This window comes from Apium graveolens, chromosome 6 (genome assembly GCF_009905375.1).
Source record: "Apium graveolens cultivar Ventura chromosome 6, ASM990537v1, whole genome shotgun sequence".
NCBI classification, from domain to species: Eukaryota; Viridiplantae; Streptophyta; class Magnoliopsida; order Apiales; family Apiaceae; genus Apium; species Apium graveolens.
In genome coordinates, this window is record NC_133652.1 from 50,425,750 (window position 1) to 50,444,494 (window position 18,745).

The 18,745-nt window shown below is 39.6% G+C and overlaps 1 protein-coding gene across 1 annotated transcript; it reads right to left on the reverse strand.

The window, feature by feature from the left end:
* Positions 1-6,687: 6,687 nt before the first annotated feature.
* On the reverse strand, positions 6,688-7,740 carry LOC141665018 (uncharacterized). The gene has a single exon (XM_074470974.1). The coding sequence runs from the start codon at positions 7,738-7,740 to the stop codon at positions 6,688-6,690; it is 1,053 nt and encodes a 350-aa protein (XP_074327075.1).
* Between the last annotated feature and the right edge of the window lie 11,005 nt (positions 7,741-18,745).

Sequence of the window (18,745 nt, forward strand, 5' to 3'; positions counted from 1 at the left end):
CCAAGAAGGCCTCTACTTAATTGGCCCCAGATACCCCGGAAACTCTGAAGGCCTTGCTGGCCAGCTTTACTCCGGAGACTCGCCGGAAAGAGCTCTTTGAAAACTATGCCAGCACTGCTGAAAGGAAGAAGTACCGGAAGGAACCTCTTGAGGACTTCCAGGTTGGACTTCAGGATGAGATGAATGCTGTAAGTTTTTTCCTTATTATGTTTTGTACTTGTCTTTTTTTTATATTATATCGTCTAACTCCGATATGTAATTATTTCAGGCTAACTCCCGGGTTGCTGGATTGGTTTGCATAACCCGGAGCTTGAAGGCAAAGGCTGATGCTGCCAAAGTTCAGAAGAATGAGGCCGAGAACCTGTCCTGAGAGCTCAAGGCATTAAAGGAAGCCAGTGCAAAGGAGGTTGCAGCTCATAAGAAGATTCGGGATGAAATTCGGGAGAGGCTGGACCGTGCCGAGGCTTCAGTTCGGGAAATGAGGGCGGAGAATAAGAAACTGAAAGATGATTTGGCCGCCCGGCCCACTCCTGAAGAAGTCCTGGCCGGGTTCCGGGGTACTCCGGCGTACTTTGAGGAGTTGAACGACAAGGCCCTGGAGAAGATCCAAATTTGCTGGAGGGTTGCTTCCAAGTACCTTGGCGAAAATACTCAGGGTACGATCGATGTCTTCCTTGAGAAGTATATCGAGGAGGAGACCCGGATGGAGCAAGAGGCTAAAGCTGTCCTAGCAAGGGAGTCTGGAGCCGAAACTTCCAGAAATGCCCCTCCTCTTCCCGAATCGTCCCTCGCTGAGCAGCCTCCTCTTCCTCAAGATGATCCGGAGCAATCTCCTTCCCCTCCCGCCGAACCGGCCGTAGAAGAATGAAGACTTTGCCATTTTTGGCATGTAATTTCCTTTTATTTTTTTAGTTTATGCAATTCCGAACTGAGCCTTTTGGCTTTTTTAACTTGTTTGTAATCAAGATATTGCGGTTTGCCTCCCGGGTTGTGATTCCCCGAGGTAGTTTAGTGTACTTTGTTTTCCTTCTCTCTTTTTACGTGTCATTTTGATTTGCATATGAGAATTTCTAACTTAGAACTTTAGAAATAGTTAGAAATTTTTCTAAGAACACATGGGCTGTATTTTTGCAGATCCCGGGATGGGGTAAATTTCTAAATAATAGAAATTTTTCTAACCACACATGGACTGTGTTTTTATAGACCCCGGGATGGGGTAAATTTCTAATTTATAGAAATTTTTCCAAACACACATGGGCTGTGTTTTTGCAGACCCCGGGATGGGGTAAATTTCTAAAAACACACATGGACTGTGTTTTTGTAGACCCAGGGATGGGGTAAATTTCTAAATTATTTTAAGTACACATGGGCTGTGTTTTTGCAGACCCCAGGATGGGGTAAATTTCTAAATTATAGATTTTTTTAAACACACATGGGCTGTGTTTTTGCAGACCCCGACATGGGGTAAATTTCTAAATTATAGAAATTTTTTTAAGTACACTTGGGCTGTATTTTTGCAGACCCCGAGATGGGTTAAATTTATAAATTATAGAAATTTCTCTTAACACACATGGGCTGTGTTTTTGCAGACCCCGTGATGGAGTAAATTTCTAAATTATAGAAGTTTTTCTAAACAAACATGGGCTGTGTTTTTGCAGACCCTGGGATGGGGTAAATTTCTAAATTATAGAAATTTTTCTAAGTACACATGGGTTGTGTTTTTGCAGACCCCAGGATGGGATAAATTTCTAAATTATAGAAATTTTTCTAAACACACATGGGCTGTGTTTTTGCAGACCCCGGGATGGGGTAAATTTCTAAATTATAGAAAATTTTCTAAGTACACATGGACTCTGTTTTTGCAGACCCCGGGATGGGGTAAATTTCTAAATTATAGAAAATTTTCTAAGTACACATGGGCTGTATTTTTACAGACCCCGGGATGGGGTAAATTTCTAAATTATAGAAAGTTTTCTAAACAAACATGGGGTGTCTTTTTGCAGACCCCGGGACGGGTAAATTTCTAAATTATAGAAATTTTTCTAAACACACATGGGCTGTGTTTTTGCAGACCCCGGGATGGGGTAAATTTCTAATTTATAGAAATTTTTCTAAACACACATGGGCTGTGTTTTTGCAGACCCTTTTTCTAAGTACACATGGGCTGTGTTTTTGCAGATAGAAATCTTTTTAAACACACATGGGCTGTATTTTTGCAGACCCCGGGATGGGGTAAATTTCTAAATTATAGAAATTTTTCTAAGTACACATGGGCTGTGTTTTTGCAGACCCCGGTATGGGTTAAAATTTTAAATTATAGAAATTTTTTCTTAACACACATGGGCTGTGTTTTTGCAGACCCCGTGATGGGGTAAATTTCTAAATTATAGAATTTTTTCTAAACACAAAGGGGGCTGTGTTTTTGCAGACCCCTGGATGGGGTAAATTTCTAAATTATAGAAATTTTTTTAAGTACACATGGGTTGTGTTTTTGCAGACCCCGGGATGGGGTAAATTTCTAAAGCATAGAAATTTTTCTAAACACACATGGGCTGTGTTTTTGCAGACCCCGGGATGGGGTAAATTTCTAAATTATAAAAATTTTCTAAGTATACATGGGTTGTGTTTTTTGTAGACCCCGGGATGGGGTAAATTTCTAAATTATAGAAATTTTTCTAAACACACATGAGCTGTGTTTTTGCAGACCCCGGGATGGGGTAAATTTCTAATTTATAGAATTTTTCTAAGTACACATGGGCTGTGTTTTTGCAGACCTCGGGATGGGATACATTTCTAAATTATAGAAATTTTTCTAAACAAACATGGGCTGTGTTTTTGCAGACCCCGGGACGAGTAAATTTCTAAATTATAGAAATTTTTCTAAACACACATGGGCTGTTGTTTTGCAGACCCCGCGATGGGGTAAATTTCTAAGTTATAGAAATTTTTCTAAACACACATGGGCTGTGTTTTTGCAGACCCCGGGATGGGGTAAATTTTTAAATTATAGAAATTTTTCTAAGTACATATGGGCTGTGTTTTTGCAGACCCCGGGATGGGGTAAATTTCTAACTTATAGAAATTTTTCTAAGTAATATGATGACAGTAAATAAATAAAATAATGAAATTGATTCAAGCCATGGGACGTTTAAAGTGGTGTTCATCATTTAAATTGAAAGTAAAAATTATATTCTGGGGTGAATGAAAATAGTGTTTACATCAAGATATCACGACATTAATTTAGAGATGTTCCCAGAATGTGCACCTTTTTCTTACCGATAGAACTTTCTTAACTGGGCTCCGTGCCAGGTGTTTGGGACCTCGGTTCTGCTGAGGTAGTTCAACTTGTAAGTTCCTGATCGGAGCACTTCCTTGATTATGTAGGGGCCTTCTTAGTTCGGCTACAACTTTCCTTGGTTTGTTGGGTCTGAGGCCTCGGTTTCCCGGAGCACTAGATCTCCCGCCGTATATTCCCTTATCTTGGCCTTTTTTATTAAATAAAGTTTTGTCTTTTCCTTGTAGCTCTCCATTTTTTCACAACCCGGTCTCTTACTTCATACAAGAGTTCTAAGTTGGTTCTGAGGCCTTCAATATTGGAGACCTCATCAAAGTTGACCACTCTGTGGGAGGGGGATCCGGTTTCTACTTGTAGTCGGGCCTCAGTGCCGTAGGCGAGCTTGAATGGAGTCTCATCGGTTCCAGTCCGGGAGGTGGTTCTGTAGGACCATAAGACCTTTGGGAGCTCGTCTGGCCAGTTCTTGTTAGACTCTTCCAACCTCTTTTCCAAACCTCGGAGTATGGTCCTGTTGGTGACCTCTACTTGTCCATTTCCCTGTGGATGGGCTACATATGCTTTCTTATGCTTTATCCCGAGCTCTTTCAGATGTGCTTTGAAATCTGAGCCAACAAACTGCGGCCCGTTATCCGAGATCAAAATCATTGGAATCCCGAATCTCATCACAATTGAATCCATGAATTTGATGGAGTCTTGCTGATTGATGGTTCTCATGGCCTTGGCCTCTGCCCACTTAGTCATATAATCAATTACCATCAACACATAATGCAAATTTCCTTTTGCTTGGGGGAACGAACCCATGATGTCGATTCCCCAAACAGCGAATGAGACCGGGGATAGAACTGACCCCGGGAGGCTTGGACTTTGCTTCTGCATATTGCTGAACTTTTGGCACTTGCTGCATTTCTTCACATATGTAATTGCATATGCGTGGATAGTGGGCCAATAGTAGCCTTGTCTGATGACTTTGTAGGCTAGTGCTTTAGCCGTAAGTGATCCCCGCAGATTCCTTCATGCACCTCTCGGAGACAGTAATCCGCCTCACCCGGATCAACACATTTTAGAGTTGGCGCAGAGAAGGTTCACCTGTATAGCTGATTATCTTCCATAAAGATTCGGGCAGCCTTATACTTGAGGTAGCGTGCCTTGTTCTGGTCCTCTGGTAGGGTTACATCTTTCAGATAAGCTATGTAAGGAGTCATCCAGTTATCCGGGCTGCTAATGCACATGTTTTTGGGCCGTTCTTGCTGGGCGCCCCGAGCTCCTCGAAATAGACTGAACTGCTTAGATCTGAAGTATTATGAACGAGCTTGGATAGCTCATCTACTTTGGAGTTTTCTTCTCTGTTTATCTGCAGAATGGTTGAGTCCGGGATGGTTTCCAGGATAACTCTCACCATTGCCTGATATTGAGCCAGCTTGGGATCCTTCACAATATATTCTCCTTTGGTTTGCCTTACCACAATTTGGGAATCACTATAGATGATTAAGCATTTTACCCCAAGGGATTTGGCTAACCTGAGTCCAGAGAGGGGTGCTTCATATTCAGCTTGGTTGTTGGTTGCTCTAAAAGCGAAGGTTATGGATTGCTGAATTGTGAATCCATATGGGATGGAAAGGATCAAGCCGGCTCCGGACCTTTTAGCTGTCGCCGAGCCGTCAACATACAATGTCCATGAAATATCGCTGCTAGTCTCCTTTTCTTCTCCAGATTGAATTGCTGGTACCTCTGGGACTTCGGAGAAGGTGCATTCCATGACAAATTCGGCCAACGCCTGGGCTTTTATGGTCTTCCTTGGAACAAATTTGATGTTGAATTGGCTCAATTTGATTTCCCAATTGACCAACCTCCCGGAGGCATCTGGCTTGTGAATAATTTTCCGAAGTGGTTGATTAGTAATCACCTTGATTTCCCGGCCTTGGAAATATTGCCTTAGCTTCCTGCTTGAGTGTACAAGAGCTAAGGCAAATTATTCTAAGTTTGGGTACCGGGTTTCAGCGTCCTTGAGGACTTGACTTACATAGTATACCGGGCTCTGTGAACCATTTTCTTCCCGTATGAGAGCAGAAGAGACCGCTCTTTCCCTGGCTGTAATGTAGAGATAAAGAGGCTCCCCGTGCATGGCTTTTGAATGAATAGGCGGGTGTTGTTTGACCTCCTCAAATGCATCCTGGCATTCCGGCGTCCAATCGACTAGCTTCTTATTCTGGGCTCCTTTTAACAACTCAAAGAAAGGCAAGCACCTTTCTGCCAGTTTTGGGATAAATCTGCGAAGGGATGCCAAACATCCTGCCAGTTTCTGAATGTCTTTCTGAGTTCGGGGAATCGCCATCTCCATAATAGCTTTGATCTTCTCCGGGTTGGCTTCTATTCCCCGTTCACTAACCAGAAAACCGAGAAATTTCCCAGAGGAGACTCCGAAAGCACATTTTTCTGGGTTCAGCTTCATGTTGTACTTCCTCAAGTTGTCGAAACATTCCTTGAGGTCTTTGATGTGATCTGGGATCGTGACTGACTTGGAAATCATATCATCGACCTAAGACTCCATATTTCTTCCCATTTGGCTTTTGAAGATGGTGTTCATCATTTTTTGATATGTTGCCCCGGCATTGATTAATCTGAATGGCATCATGACAAAGGCGTACACAGCCCGGTGTGTAATGAATGTATTCTTCTCGATATCTGCCAGATTTCTTTTGACTTAGTTGTATCCAAAGAAAGCATCCATGAAACTTAGCATAACATGACCCAAAGTCGCATCTATCAACTGGTCAATTTTGGGTAGGGGGTAGGAGTCTTTAGGGCATGCTGAGTTGAGACTTGTGCAATCAACACACATTCACCACTTTCCATTTGGGTTTCTTGACTAACACAATATTTGCAAGCCAATCTGGATACTTAATTTCACAGATGATATCTGCCTTCAACAACTTTTCAACTTCTTGATCGATCGCTTGTTGTCTTTCCGGGGTGAAGTTTCTTCGCTTTTTCTTTATGGGCCTTTGTCTCGGATCTACGTCCAAGCTGTGCATCTCCATATATTCATCAATCCCCGGCATGTCTTCCGGGGACCAGGCGAATATATCAGCATATGCTTTCAATAGGTTAGCAAGCTCTTTCTGGAAGGTGGTTTCCAGGCCCTTGCCGACTTTAATCTTCCGGGTGGGGTTCCCGGGTTCTAGCTCTACTTCTGTTGTCTGTTGGGTAGGTTCGACTTTTGTCTTTTCTTTGGTTTCTATAAACTTCTGAATCCGGGCATCTGCATTGGTTATACTATACCCCGAATCCTCTATCATATTTACGTCTAGTCTGGGCCTCTTACTGAGGTGTTCACGATGCTTTTTTCTGCTTTGCCCCTTGGGTAGGGTCATTATCCACTTTCTGTTCTCTGATTATGTTTCTGCTATAACCAAAGCTTGGCCATAACATCTCCCTGCCATTTCTCTATCTCCTTTTAGCTCTCCAATACCTCCCGGGGTTGGGAATTTGAGCTTCAAGTGAATTGTAGAGGGAATTACTCTGAGTTTGGTGAATGTAGGTCTTCCAAGGATCATGTTGTATAATGAGGTTGCGCTTATCACATAGAACTTCATTATATGAGAGACCTGCAAGGGTGCAGTCCCAAAGATAATGGGCAGATAAATGATACCCCAGATGGGAATCATTGTATTCCCAAATCCATACAAGGGGTCTTCGAGACGGGGGTCCATTCGGAGGTGGCCGAGGTCCATCCTTTTGAGTGTGTGCTCGAATACAATATTAGCAGAGGAACCATTATCAACTACAATTCTCTTTACCTCGTTATTTATTACATCCAGGGTTACCACCAGGGCCAGGTTGTGGTCCGGATTGAGTCCTTCATAATCATAATAGGAGAAGTGGATTGGCTCATCTTCAAAAGGCTGGATCATCATCACATCATTATCCGGGTCCGGGCTCCGGGGCAGAGAAGCCGTGCCTCTGAAGACAACATTTACCACATTTTTGCCGCTTTCCGGGGCCCTGTCTTGGTCATTCAGCCTCCTTTGAAGATACTGGTTCATGTTTCCTTTCTTGATCTGATCTTCTATGAACATCTTGAGAGAGAAACAATTTTCTGTTGTATGCCCATGATCTTCATGATATCCGCAATGTTTGTCCCGAGCTCTGTTCTCAGGAGGCGCAAGTAAAGGCTTTGGGGGATAATAGAACGGTTTACCTTTAACCTCGCGCAAGATGTCGGCCCGGGGTCGATTGAGGGGTGTCCACTCTGGTTTTGGTTTGGGTTCTCTCTTAGCCTTGGGCTTTCTTTCATTCTTTCTTGGTTCAGCGTAACTCTCTCGGGGTGGGGTCCCCCGAGATTGTTGAATATAATTGGCCTGTCTATCCAGTTTGTATATATTATCTTTCCGGGATAACGAGCGATGTTTCGGAGACTCGTCATCATCACGTATTCTTCTGTTCATTTTCATTGACTTGAGAAAATCATTTTCTTTTATGAACTTTGATGCCAAGGCATAAGCAGATGCCAGGCTCTGGTGTGACGACTGAGAATTTTGCGACGTAATTAAGTCAATAAAGTATGATTTATGAGAAGTGATTATAAAATATGTGATTAAGTGATGATTAACTGTCTTTATTGTATATTAGTATCTGGGAGCGTAGGTAGACGCGTTATAATTTAAAGAGTCAGCTTAGGAGTTAAGCTGTGTTGTCGGGCCGTCAGGTAGAACGGAACCCGTCCTAAAAAAGGAGTAAAGTATTTAAAATGTGAAATATGTGAAATGAATGTTTAAGTGAAGTATTCCGTTCTAGTGATGTGTCGGTCGATAATGATATTGTAAAGCGTAATTGAAACACTGAGCATCGGGCCGTCAGGCAGAACGTGACCCGATACGCGAAAAGAGGAGTAATGATAAAAAGGGAAATTTTTATAATCAGACATGAGTTGTGATGTGTCAGTATATGTGCTTGCTTGTTTGTATGCGTGATTACGTGATCTGTTAATATTTTATGGATTTAAGGGAATTTTTTGATTTAAATAAGGTTTATTTAACCTTCGCACATTATTATAAAATTATCTAGAGTAAGGTAAAGGCATGAAATTTGTTTTGTTATCTTCGAAATAGTCCTAGAGACTTTTTAAAAATGATAGACGGATTTATTTTGTGATCGTTGCATTTTAAATTGATTTTTATGTGATAAAATGCTATTATTAGCACAAACTTGTAAAAATCATATAAAATCAACCGTACGCTCAAAAGTCTATTATGAGTAATGGTCGGAAAGCTAATTTCGAGACCTACGTCTTAAAATTGTCATTCGTAAAAATTTTCAACTTTATGAGAGGGATATATTTAATATTCAATTTCTATTTTTTTGGAATAAAAAGAGAGAGTAAATCAAATCAAGAGGGGAATTAGTAAATGACTAAATTACCCCTGCCCCTATCATATATAAGCTCTTTCCCCCCTTCCTTCTTTCTTTTCCGCGGCTCCCTCTCTCTCTTTCTTTCTCTCTCTCTCTCTCTCTCTCTCTCTCTCTCTCTCTCTCTCTCTTTTTCTCTTTCACTCTCGAAGTCTCTCTTTCTCTTTTTCCTCTCGGTACATCTCTCTTCTTCACTTGATTTTTATGGATCCTTCCATAGAACTTCATCCTTGTTCCATATATAAGCTTTGATTCACTTGCATGTGTGGTTTGGTACTTGCATGTGGATGTGTGTGTGTGTGTGTAAGTTCGATTTTGCCGAGTTCTTATTTCATAAAATCAAGATGATGTGAATTTGTGATGATTATGTCTTTCATGTGTTTGTTGCTGTGATTTTTAGAAGTAATCGGGGGTTTTGTGGTTGGACACCCTCGAATGAGGGCACCACCGTTAAGCTACCGCCACCGGTGATGAACTCCGGTGAACCGGTGGTGAGTGATGATATAATTACTGAACTCTAATACACCTAAAACTTATTTTTGAAAGTTGCATGTGTTATTTCTTAAAAAACCTGAATGGTTCTTCTTTGTTAAGTTGGTTTTATGATGAAAATAAGTTGTTGATTGATTGATTGTAAAGGTTCTTGAATAAATGGGTTGAGATGTAGTAAAGAACTCTAAATGATGCATGCATGTCTTGGTTGTTAGAAATTTCGGGTGTTCTTGATTAATCTTAAGGGATTAAAGTCGATTTGTGTGTTTCTTTTGAAAAATCCGAATGGATCTTATGGTAAAGGAAGATTTACCATAAGATTTTGTGGTTGGTATTTGCAAGAAAGCCGAATAGGGCATATAAACTTAGAATTAAAACTTGATTTATAGTAATCAAAGAATAATTGGGTGTGTATATATGAATACCTATGGATTTGACCGTTTGATTGTGATATGTGGTTCGAATTAAGGAATAAAAGAAAAGAGAATTAAGTTGATTGATTTTAAAAGCTATAAGTGATAGTTATGGTCGTAAAGATTTAGCTATGAATAAATCATGAACTCGTATGAGTTATAATTGTATGATTTGAAGAATAGTCGAGATTAAAGCGAGTATAAGTTGATTATTGAGTATATAAAGATATAAAGGCTATGAGAAAAGAATGTGTTATGTGCTATGTGTATGTGTTTATAAACTATACTCGTATAGTTCGAGTCAAGAGTATAGTCGAGCTATCGTATTGAGTGACGTTCTGGAAACGAGAGTTGAGAATCTAATTAAGGTTTTGGTTTTGATTGTAGATTCGGAGCGTGAGGGCATTCAGGCTAGGAAAGGGAAAGGTTTACTAGGTGGCAGTAGTTCAACCTTCAGGAAAGCGAATTCAGGCAAGTAACTCTAATTACTTGTGTAAATGCTAATAGAGAGGATATTATTCATGCCATGTAGAGTATTGAACTGTTAAAGTAATGAACCCCTGTTATTAATTTGAGATACCCTGTCTTTGATCTTGTGAACTTGTTATTGATAAGCTTATTGATCCAACCCCTTTGGTAACTCTTTTTCCTAGTCTACTTATTTGATATACCATGAACTATTATAAACCTTATAAGTACCTTTACGAATCCCTTGTAATGATGCTTCATTCCTTGTTTACCCTATTCCCTATTGATCCTTGAAACGGTTGTGGTTTCCCTAACTTGAGTACCATGTTACCATTGATCAAGATCCCTAGAATTGAACCTTGCTTATTCCTGATTCATTCCCTGAACTTTGAATTCTTGAAATTGAATTTAAGAAAGAGTTTCGACTTGAAAGAGTCTGAATGATTTCATATTCTTCGTAATGATAAAATCAATTTAGAAAACCTACCTTTTTCTAACTCAAAGTTTTCCAAACGAATTCCTGATGGATTGGATTGGGACGTAAGAGGCTAGTGGGACTAGTCCAGTCATAGTAAGAGGCTAGCGGAGGTAGTCTAGTTTAAGGCTGAAATTATGCCATTGGCACCTTAAAGACCAGATGGAGGTCGGTACGGGCTGATCACCCGTATTATTATTATGAAATGAAAGATAAAGTGGTCCAATCAAGGGTTCTATATTGATTTTAAAAAGGAATTGAAACTTCCTACTCAGTAATTGATTCTTTGAAAATGAAAGTGGTTTATATTGCTTTGAAAATAGTTGATTGTGATATTGTGAAGCTTATAGCTCGTGAACCCTGATTTTTTTTAATCCTATTGATCATATAATTGATTTCTTATAATGAAAAGATTGTCGCTTTCCATTCGAAAGATCATATGTGATCCTGTTATTGATTTGTGATGAATGTCGGCTTTCACCCTACCTTGAGCCTTGTTCCTTGAAAGCCCAAAATTCTTCTTCATAACCCTCTTTTTTTTCATAACCTAAAAATAGAAATCTACCACCTAGAATTGATAAATTAGAATGCCCTAAGGTCAATAAAGTATATTATGGATTTTATTTCGTAGAACTGCTGCTTAGTTACTTGCTGAGTTTTATACTCATATATTTTGTTTTAATCTAACCATGACAGTTAAGCAAGAAGATGGCCAAGCTTAGGTGCACTGCTCGTAAGAGCTACCTGGTGGTCCCTATCGTGTTGAGGGCTTCTGGTTGCCAGAGCAGGTAGTAAAGTTTTTGAGTGAGCAAGCGCTTAGCCAGAGAGTTATAAAGATACAATGGGTTATCTGTCGGTTCCAAGCCGGGATCGACTATGTATATTTGATTTTATTTTGGGGTTGTAAGTTATATATTATGGTTGGTAGTTGTAATCTTGTCTCATACTTTATCCTGTTTAATCCTGTTAGTAGCTAATCGGGGTTTATGATTATTTAATTAGTAGATTAAAGGTGTGTGGGTCCTCATTTCCTAACCTCGAGATTGAGGGTGTCACAAGTTGGTATCAGAGCTACAGGATTTAGTCCCTGAGACAAGTTAGGATTAAAAAGGGTATTTTGGGTATATATTTATTTATCGCGAGAGAGTTCGACTCATATAGAGTTGAGTTAGACTATTAGGTATAGTCAAAGAAAAGTGTGCATTAGCTAAGTGGCAACTAGAGTTAGGGTGTGAGTTAGCTGGAAGCTTTATTTAACCCTAACGTTGTTTCTTGGTTGCTGTTTTGTGTTTTCTCTCAGGATCCCAGTAGTGGTAGTGATTCCACTTCAGAGATTAGTTTGACTGGTACCCTAGTGGACCCCATTCCACCCTCTCCAGAGGAGCCTGTTTATGTTAGTTCAGATCCAGAGGCGGATCCTTCTGAGAGTAGTGAGATCCCTATGCAGATTTCATCCTTGAGGCCAGATTTAGAGACCCTACCTTTGAGCCAGAGTCCGAGATGCCTAAGATTGTGCCTGTCAGTGTTGGTGGCAAGTTAGCCCAGGACCGAGACTTTGTTTACTCCCGTATTCTTGAGTTGGGAGCTTTGGTGGATAGGCTAGCTCGAGAGACTAGGTAGATCACTTCAGTTATGGATGATGAGTGGCGAGTCCGGATTAAGATGGTTAACCAAGTTGCCCGTAGGAGACTAGACGAGGGACCATCCACTAGTGATGCTGATGCTGAGGCCCGGAGGGTGCATAAGATCATTTGCTGGATGCTGGTTGTGTTGAGAGAGATTCTGGATGATTAATTGTTAGGCGGGACTGTTGGTTGAGCCCGTAGTTATTGTTTTTCAGCGCCGGTAGGCTTTGGGATACTTGGTCAGATGTCGGGATCCCTTTTTCATTTATTGTATTATATTTCAGAACTTTGTAGTAGTAGTTATTTGAAGTTAGGGGTAGATAGGGGGATATTTTCCAGTTTTTCCTCTGTTTAACCCTTTTATTGTACCTTATTCTTGAACTTGTGATAACCAGACTTTTATTTATGTACCCTTTATTTGATAAATCCATTATATATCTTGCTTTCTATCGTGCACCCTAAAGATTTGCATAAACTGTTCTGAATACCATGTTTTCATACAACCGTGTTTAAAATTTCGTAATACCCTATCCGGTGCCATGAGAAAAACACTGATATGAGAATTATGTAGTAATAGGATTGCATGTGCAAAATTGGGTAAAGCTTAAAACCCGCAAAAGAGATTCCATAATAAAATGTTGTTATATATGCCATGCTATCGTATTGATAAATAATTGCTCAATCAGGTTTGTAAGAAATGACCAACTCACCAGATCACCAAGAAGAAGAAATTCCAACCCAAGACCCAGAAGTAAACCCAGAAACCACCATGATGAGCAGACTTGCTCAGCTTTTGCAACAACCCGTGGCCCCTAATAAAATGCCAGAACTAAATGCATAACATAAAGATAAAAAGCTAAATTTTCATGAAAATAGAATCTTAGCTTACACAGGGAAAGAACATGCAAAGAGAAGACAAATGAAACAATCAGGAACTTACCAAATGCCTTCTATAAGTTTAGCCAAAAAAGTCATTGACAACTGCCTTGCCATTCCTTGACTCAAGTCATAGACGTTCAAGCATACCTTGTGACCTTCCTGAAACCAAGAAGCAACTATAATTAAATGCTGAACATGTACAAATTAGTGACAACAATTTGTTAACAAAAACATACAGGGAAATTCATACAATTAGATATCCAACACAGTTCCCCTTGACATAATTAGCTATATACCACTGATATAAAAAAATACTAGTAAACTATTAGTTATTTTAAAAAAAAAATATATATACTGGAATTAGCTACCAACATGCTCATTATCACAAGAAAGAATTGAATATCATGTAATCAGTAGACATGATTACACAATTTACAAAAATTAAAAAAACAAACAAAAATATAAATGAACAACCAAAAACACCCAAATTACCTAAAGTTTTAAATCTTTTTCTCAGATTAGGTCCTGTATACAACAAGAAGAAAAGTATAAGCAACAAGTTTAGACACTAAATTAATAAAAAAAAAATAAGGGTTTCGAATTAGAAAAAACCCCAATTTACAAAATTAGGGTTTTGAATTCTAAAATCCTCAACATTTAAAACTGGTGTTCGCAGAGAAGACCAGTTCGATTCAAGTAGATACAACACTTACCGAAGTAGATAGGTTAACTGAAAGAGGCTTAACGGAGAGATTGAGAGCGGAGAGAGGTTCAGAGAGAGAGAAAGGTTCCAGTTCGAGAGAGAGAGAGAGAGAGAGAGAGAGAGAGAGAGAGAGAGAGAGAGATTGTGACGGTGAGATGATGGCCGGAGTTCAGAGAGATTGTGAGGGGAGAGAGGTTCGATCGAGAGAGAGAGAGAGAGTTTCAAGAGAGAGAGATGTTTGATTTTGTTGTGTCTAAAGATTGATTTGGGGGGAACCAAAATTTGGTTAAGGGGGGAGAATTTTGGGATTGGGGGGAATGTAGAACTAAAAACTGAATGAAATTTTCACTAACGGGGGAAAGAAAAGGTGGGCGTAAATTTTTATTTTTTTGGTGAATTTTAGACATCGGTTTAATTATAACCGATGTCTACAAAGAACAAAGACATCACAAAAACACGGGGTGATGTCAATATTTTTTTTAACATCAGAGGCAAAGTTAACCGATGTCTAATTTGTGATGTCTATTGACATTATTCTTGTAGTGTAAAGTTGGAAACTTCAAACACTTTCAATCTGTTCATCCCCCAGAATTCTTAGGATTGCCAGACCCGATTAAAGCACAGTCGTGGTTAAGAGAAATGGAAAAAGCATTTGAATTAGCAGAAGTTAAGGATGACAAGAAAGCCCAGTATGCGAGTTATTACCTTAAAGATGAAGCGAGCTTCTGGTGGGAATCTTCGAAGGCGTTGTTGGAAGGAAAGGACTTATCATGGGAGAAGTTCACTGAAATGTTTCTGGAGAAATATTTGCCAAGTTATATGCAAGATCAGTTGGAGATGAAATTTCTGGACCTTAGACAAGAAGATATGTCGGTAGCGGAGTATGAAGTGAAATTTTCGGAGCTGTCTAGATTCGTACCTGAGTATGTAAATATAGAGGCAAAGAAGGCTAAGAGGTTCCAGCAGGGACTTAAGCCATGGATTAGAAGTCAAGTGGTGTTGTTAGAGATCAAAAATTATGCCGCCTTAGTACAGAAGGCAATGATAGTAGAAGGAGAGCATGAAGCTGCAAAGAGGGAAAATGAAAGAAGAAAAAGGAAGTTTGAAAGCTCGGAGCAAGAGCAAGGAAGTTCAAAGTTTAAAGGAAAGTTTGGAAGGAATGGTGGAGGTCAACACCAAAAGTTTCAGAAGTTTAAACCCGGTAACGGAGCCCAGAAGAACCATTTCCAGAAAGCAGGACAACCGGGAAAGGATAACAGACCTCAGATTCAAGAATGCAAGGTTTGTGGGAAGAGACACCCGAGAAGGTATAATAAGTTGGACATAACCTGTTTCAAGTGCAACCAGAAAGGGCATTACTCTTCATAGTGCCCAAATGGAGCAAGGAAGCCTGACTTGGCTTGTTTCAAATGTGGAAAGGTGGGCCATATGGCCATAAAATGCAAGGAGCCTATTCAGAAGGCCAATGTTCTTAGGATTGCTGGACCGCCGTCTCTCCCAGCACCGTCAGCTCAACCCAGAGCTAGGACCTTTAATATGAAAATGAAAGATGCTGTGCAAGATGTGGACGTGGTGGCAGTTATGCTCGTTATAAACTCAGTAGAAGTAAAAGTATTGATGGATTCTGGAACAACTAGATATTTTATTTCTGAAAGTATTCATAATAAGCTAAATTGTGTTGCGTACCCTCTGGAACCTAATTTGATTATAGAGGTAGCAAATCAAGAGAAAGTTATTGTTAATAAGGTTTGTCCTGATTGTGATGTGGTTATAGAAGGTTGGCACTTTTCTGCTGACCTAATTCCTTTAAAGTTAGGAGAATTCGAGGTTATACTAGTAATGGATTGGTTGTCAAACCATGAGGCACATATAGAGTGTAAAAGTAAGAAGGTGAAGTTAAGAACCAAGGATGGTGAGGAAGTGATATTCAAAGGGAAAAGACAAGAGAAGAAATTTCTAACGGCTATCGAGACGAGAAGATTATTACGTCAAGGATGCGAAGTTTATTTAGCTCATGTTAAAGACGTGGAAAAAGAATCCGTAAGGATTGAAGATATTCCAATAGTAAGAGATTTTCCTGATGTATTTCCTGATGAATTGCCTGGACTACCTCCAGATAGAGAGATCGAGTTTACGATTGATTTGGCTCCTGGAACGGAATCAGTATCGAAAGCTCCCTATCGTATGGCGCCAGTCGAGATGAAGGAATTGGCAGCACAGTTGCAAGAATTGTTGGATAAAGGAGTAATTCGACCGAGTGTATCCCCGTGGGGTGCACCAATATTGTTTGTAAAGAAGAAGGATGGAAGTTTGAGGTTGTGCATTGATTATCGTGAATTGAATAAGTTGACGATTAAGAATAAGTACCCTCTACCACGAATCGATGACTTGTTTGATCAGTTAAAAGGAGCTTCGTGTTTTTCCAAGATTGATTTAAGATCTGGGTATCATCAATTAAAGATTAAAGCAGAAGACATACCCAAGACAGTGTTTCGAACGAGATATGGGCACTACGAGTTTTTGGTAATGGTGTTTGGTTTGACGAACGCGCCAACCGCATTTATGGATGTTATGAACAGAGTGTTCAAGCAATATTTGGATAAGTTCGTTATTGTGTTTATTGACGATATATTGATATATTCCAAGACGGAAGAAGATCATAAGGGGCATTTGAGGATTTCCTTGGAAATTCTGAGGAAAGAAAGGCTGTACGCTAAGTTTTCGAAATGTGAATTTTAGCTAAAGGAAGTACAATTTCTGGGTCATGTAGTTAATAAAGAGGGAATCAAAGTAGACCCAGCCAAGATAGAAGCTGTGATGAATTGGGAAAGACCCAAGACTCCTACGGAAGTCAGAAGTTTTCTGGGATTAGCCGGATACTACAGAAGGTTTGTGCAAGATTTCTCTAAAATTGCTGTTCCATTAACGAAATTGAAAAGGAAGAACGAGAAGTTTGTGTGGACGGAAAAGTGCGAGGAAAGCTTTCAAGAGTTAAAGAAGAGGTTGGTAACCGCCCCAGTGTTGGTGTTACCTGATGAAAAAGGAGAATTTGTAATATTCAGTGATGCTTCGTATAAAGGACTTGTATGCGTGTTAATGCAATATGGGATGGTGATAGCATATGCGTCAAGGCAACTCAAGCCACAAGAACAAAAGTATCCCACGCATGATTTAGAATTGGCAGCAATTGTGTTTGCCCTTAAGATTTGGAGACATTATTTATACGGGGAAAGATGCGAGATTTTTACAGATCATAAGAGTTTAAAGTATGTATTTACTCAAAAGGAATTAAATATGAGACAAAGAAGATGGTTAGAGTTGATCAAAGATTATGATTGTGCAATAAACTATCATCCTGGAAAGGCAAATGTGGTAGCAGACGCTCTAAGTCGCAAAGAAAGATTGAATATGTTGACGTCGTCGAAAGAATTGATTAAGGATTTGGAAAGGATGGAAATAGAAGTGCAGACTCCAGAATTTGGAGGTGAAGCAATATATGCGATGTCATTTCAACCTGAAATTTTGGAAAAGATTCGATGCTGTCAAGAGAAAGTGATGGATCGCGAAAATGATAAGTTATCAGGAGAAGAAATTAAAGCCCAAAAGGATGAGAAAGGAATATATCGTGTTAACTCACGTATTTGGATACCTAATATTGTGGAGCTAAAGCACGAGATTTTGCAAGAAGCGTATAACTTGAGATTTTCAATTCACCCTGGAAGTACGAAAATGTACCAGAATTTAAAAGAGAGTTATTGGTGGCCAAACATGAAAAAGGAAATTGCGGAATTGTTAAGTAAGTGTTATACGTGTCAAAGAGTAAAAGTGGAACATCAAAGGCCAAGTGGATTGCTTCAACCACTGGACATACTAGAATGGAAATGGGAACATATCACGATGGATTTCGTGGTAGGATTACCTAAAACCAAGTCTAATCATGATGCGATTTGGGTAGTAATCGATCGATTGACGAAATCAGCACATTTCTTTCCTATAAATGAAAGGTTTTCGTTGGAAAAAATGGTCAAATTATATCTGGATGAGATTGTGATGCATCACGGAGTACCTGTATCTATCGTGTCTGATAGAGATCCCATGTTTAACTTGAGATTTTGGAGACAATTTCATGATCATTTGGGAACTAAGCTAAAAATGAGTACGGCATACCATCCGCGGACTAACGGACAAAGTGAAAGAATAATATAGACAATTGAGGATATGTTGCGAACTTGTGTAATAGATTTCAAAAGAAATTGGGACGATCATTTGCCGTTAATTGAGTTTTCCTACAACAACAGTTATCACGCGAGTATTGGCATGCTGCCTTATGAAGCGTTGTATGGAAGAAAAAGTAGATCCCCTACGTATTGGGACGAAGTTAGTGAGCGCAAATTAATTGGCCCAGAGCTAGTTCAACAAACGATAGAAAAGGTGGAAATGATTCGGAAAAGATTAATTGCCGCTCAAGATCGACAAACGAAGTATGCAAATCGAGAACGAACAGATGTGCAATTCGAACCTGGAGACAAAGTCTTGTTAAAGATATCTCCTTGGAAAGGTTTAACCAGATTCGAAAAGAAAGGGAAGTTGAGTCCTAGGTATATTGGACCATTCGAAGTATTACAACGAGTTGGAAAAGTGGCATATGAATTGGCGCTACCTCCGCAAATGCAACACCTACACAATGTATTTCATGTATCTCTTCTAAATAAGTATAATGCTGATGCGAGCCATGTGATCAAATTGGAACCAGTGAAAATTCAACCAGATTTGTCTTTTGTAGAACAACCAGTTCGAATCTTAGATCGAAAAGAGAGGACACTTAGAAATAAAGTTGAACCTCTAGTTAGAGTATTGTGGAGAAATCCATTAATGGAAGAATCAACTTGGGAATTAGAGAGTGAAATATAAGAAAAGTATCCCCATCTATTTGCTTAGACTAGATTCTGGGGACAGAATCCTTTAAGGAGGGTAGATTGTGATGACTGA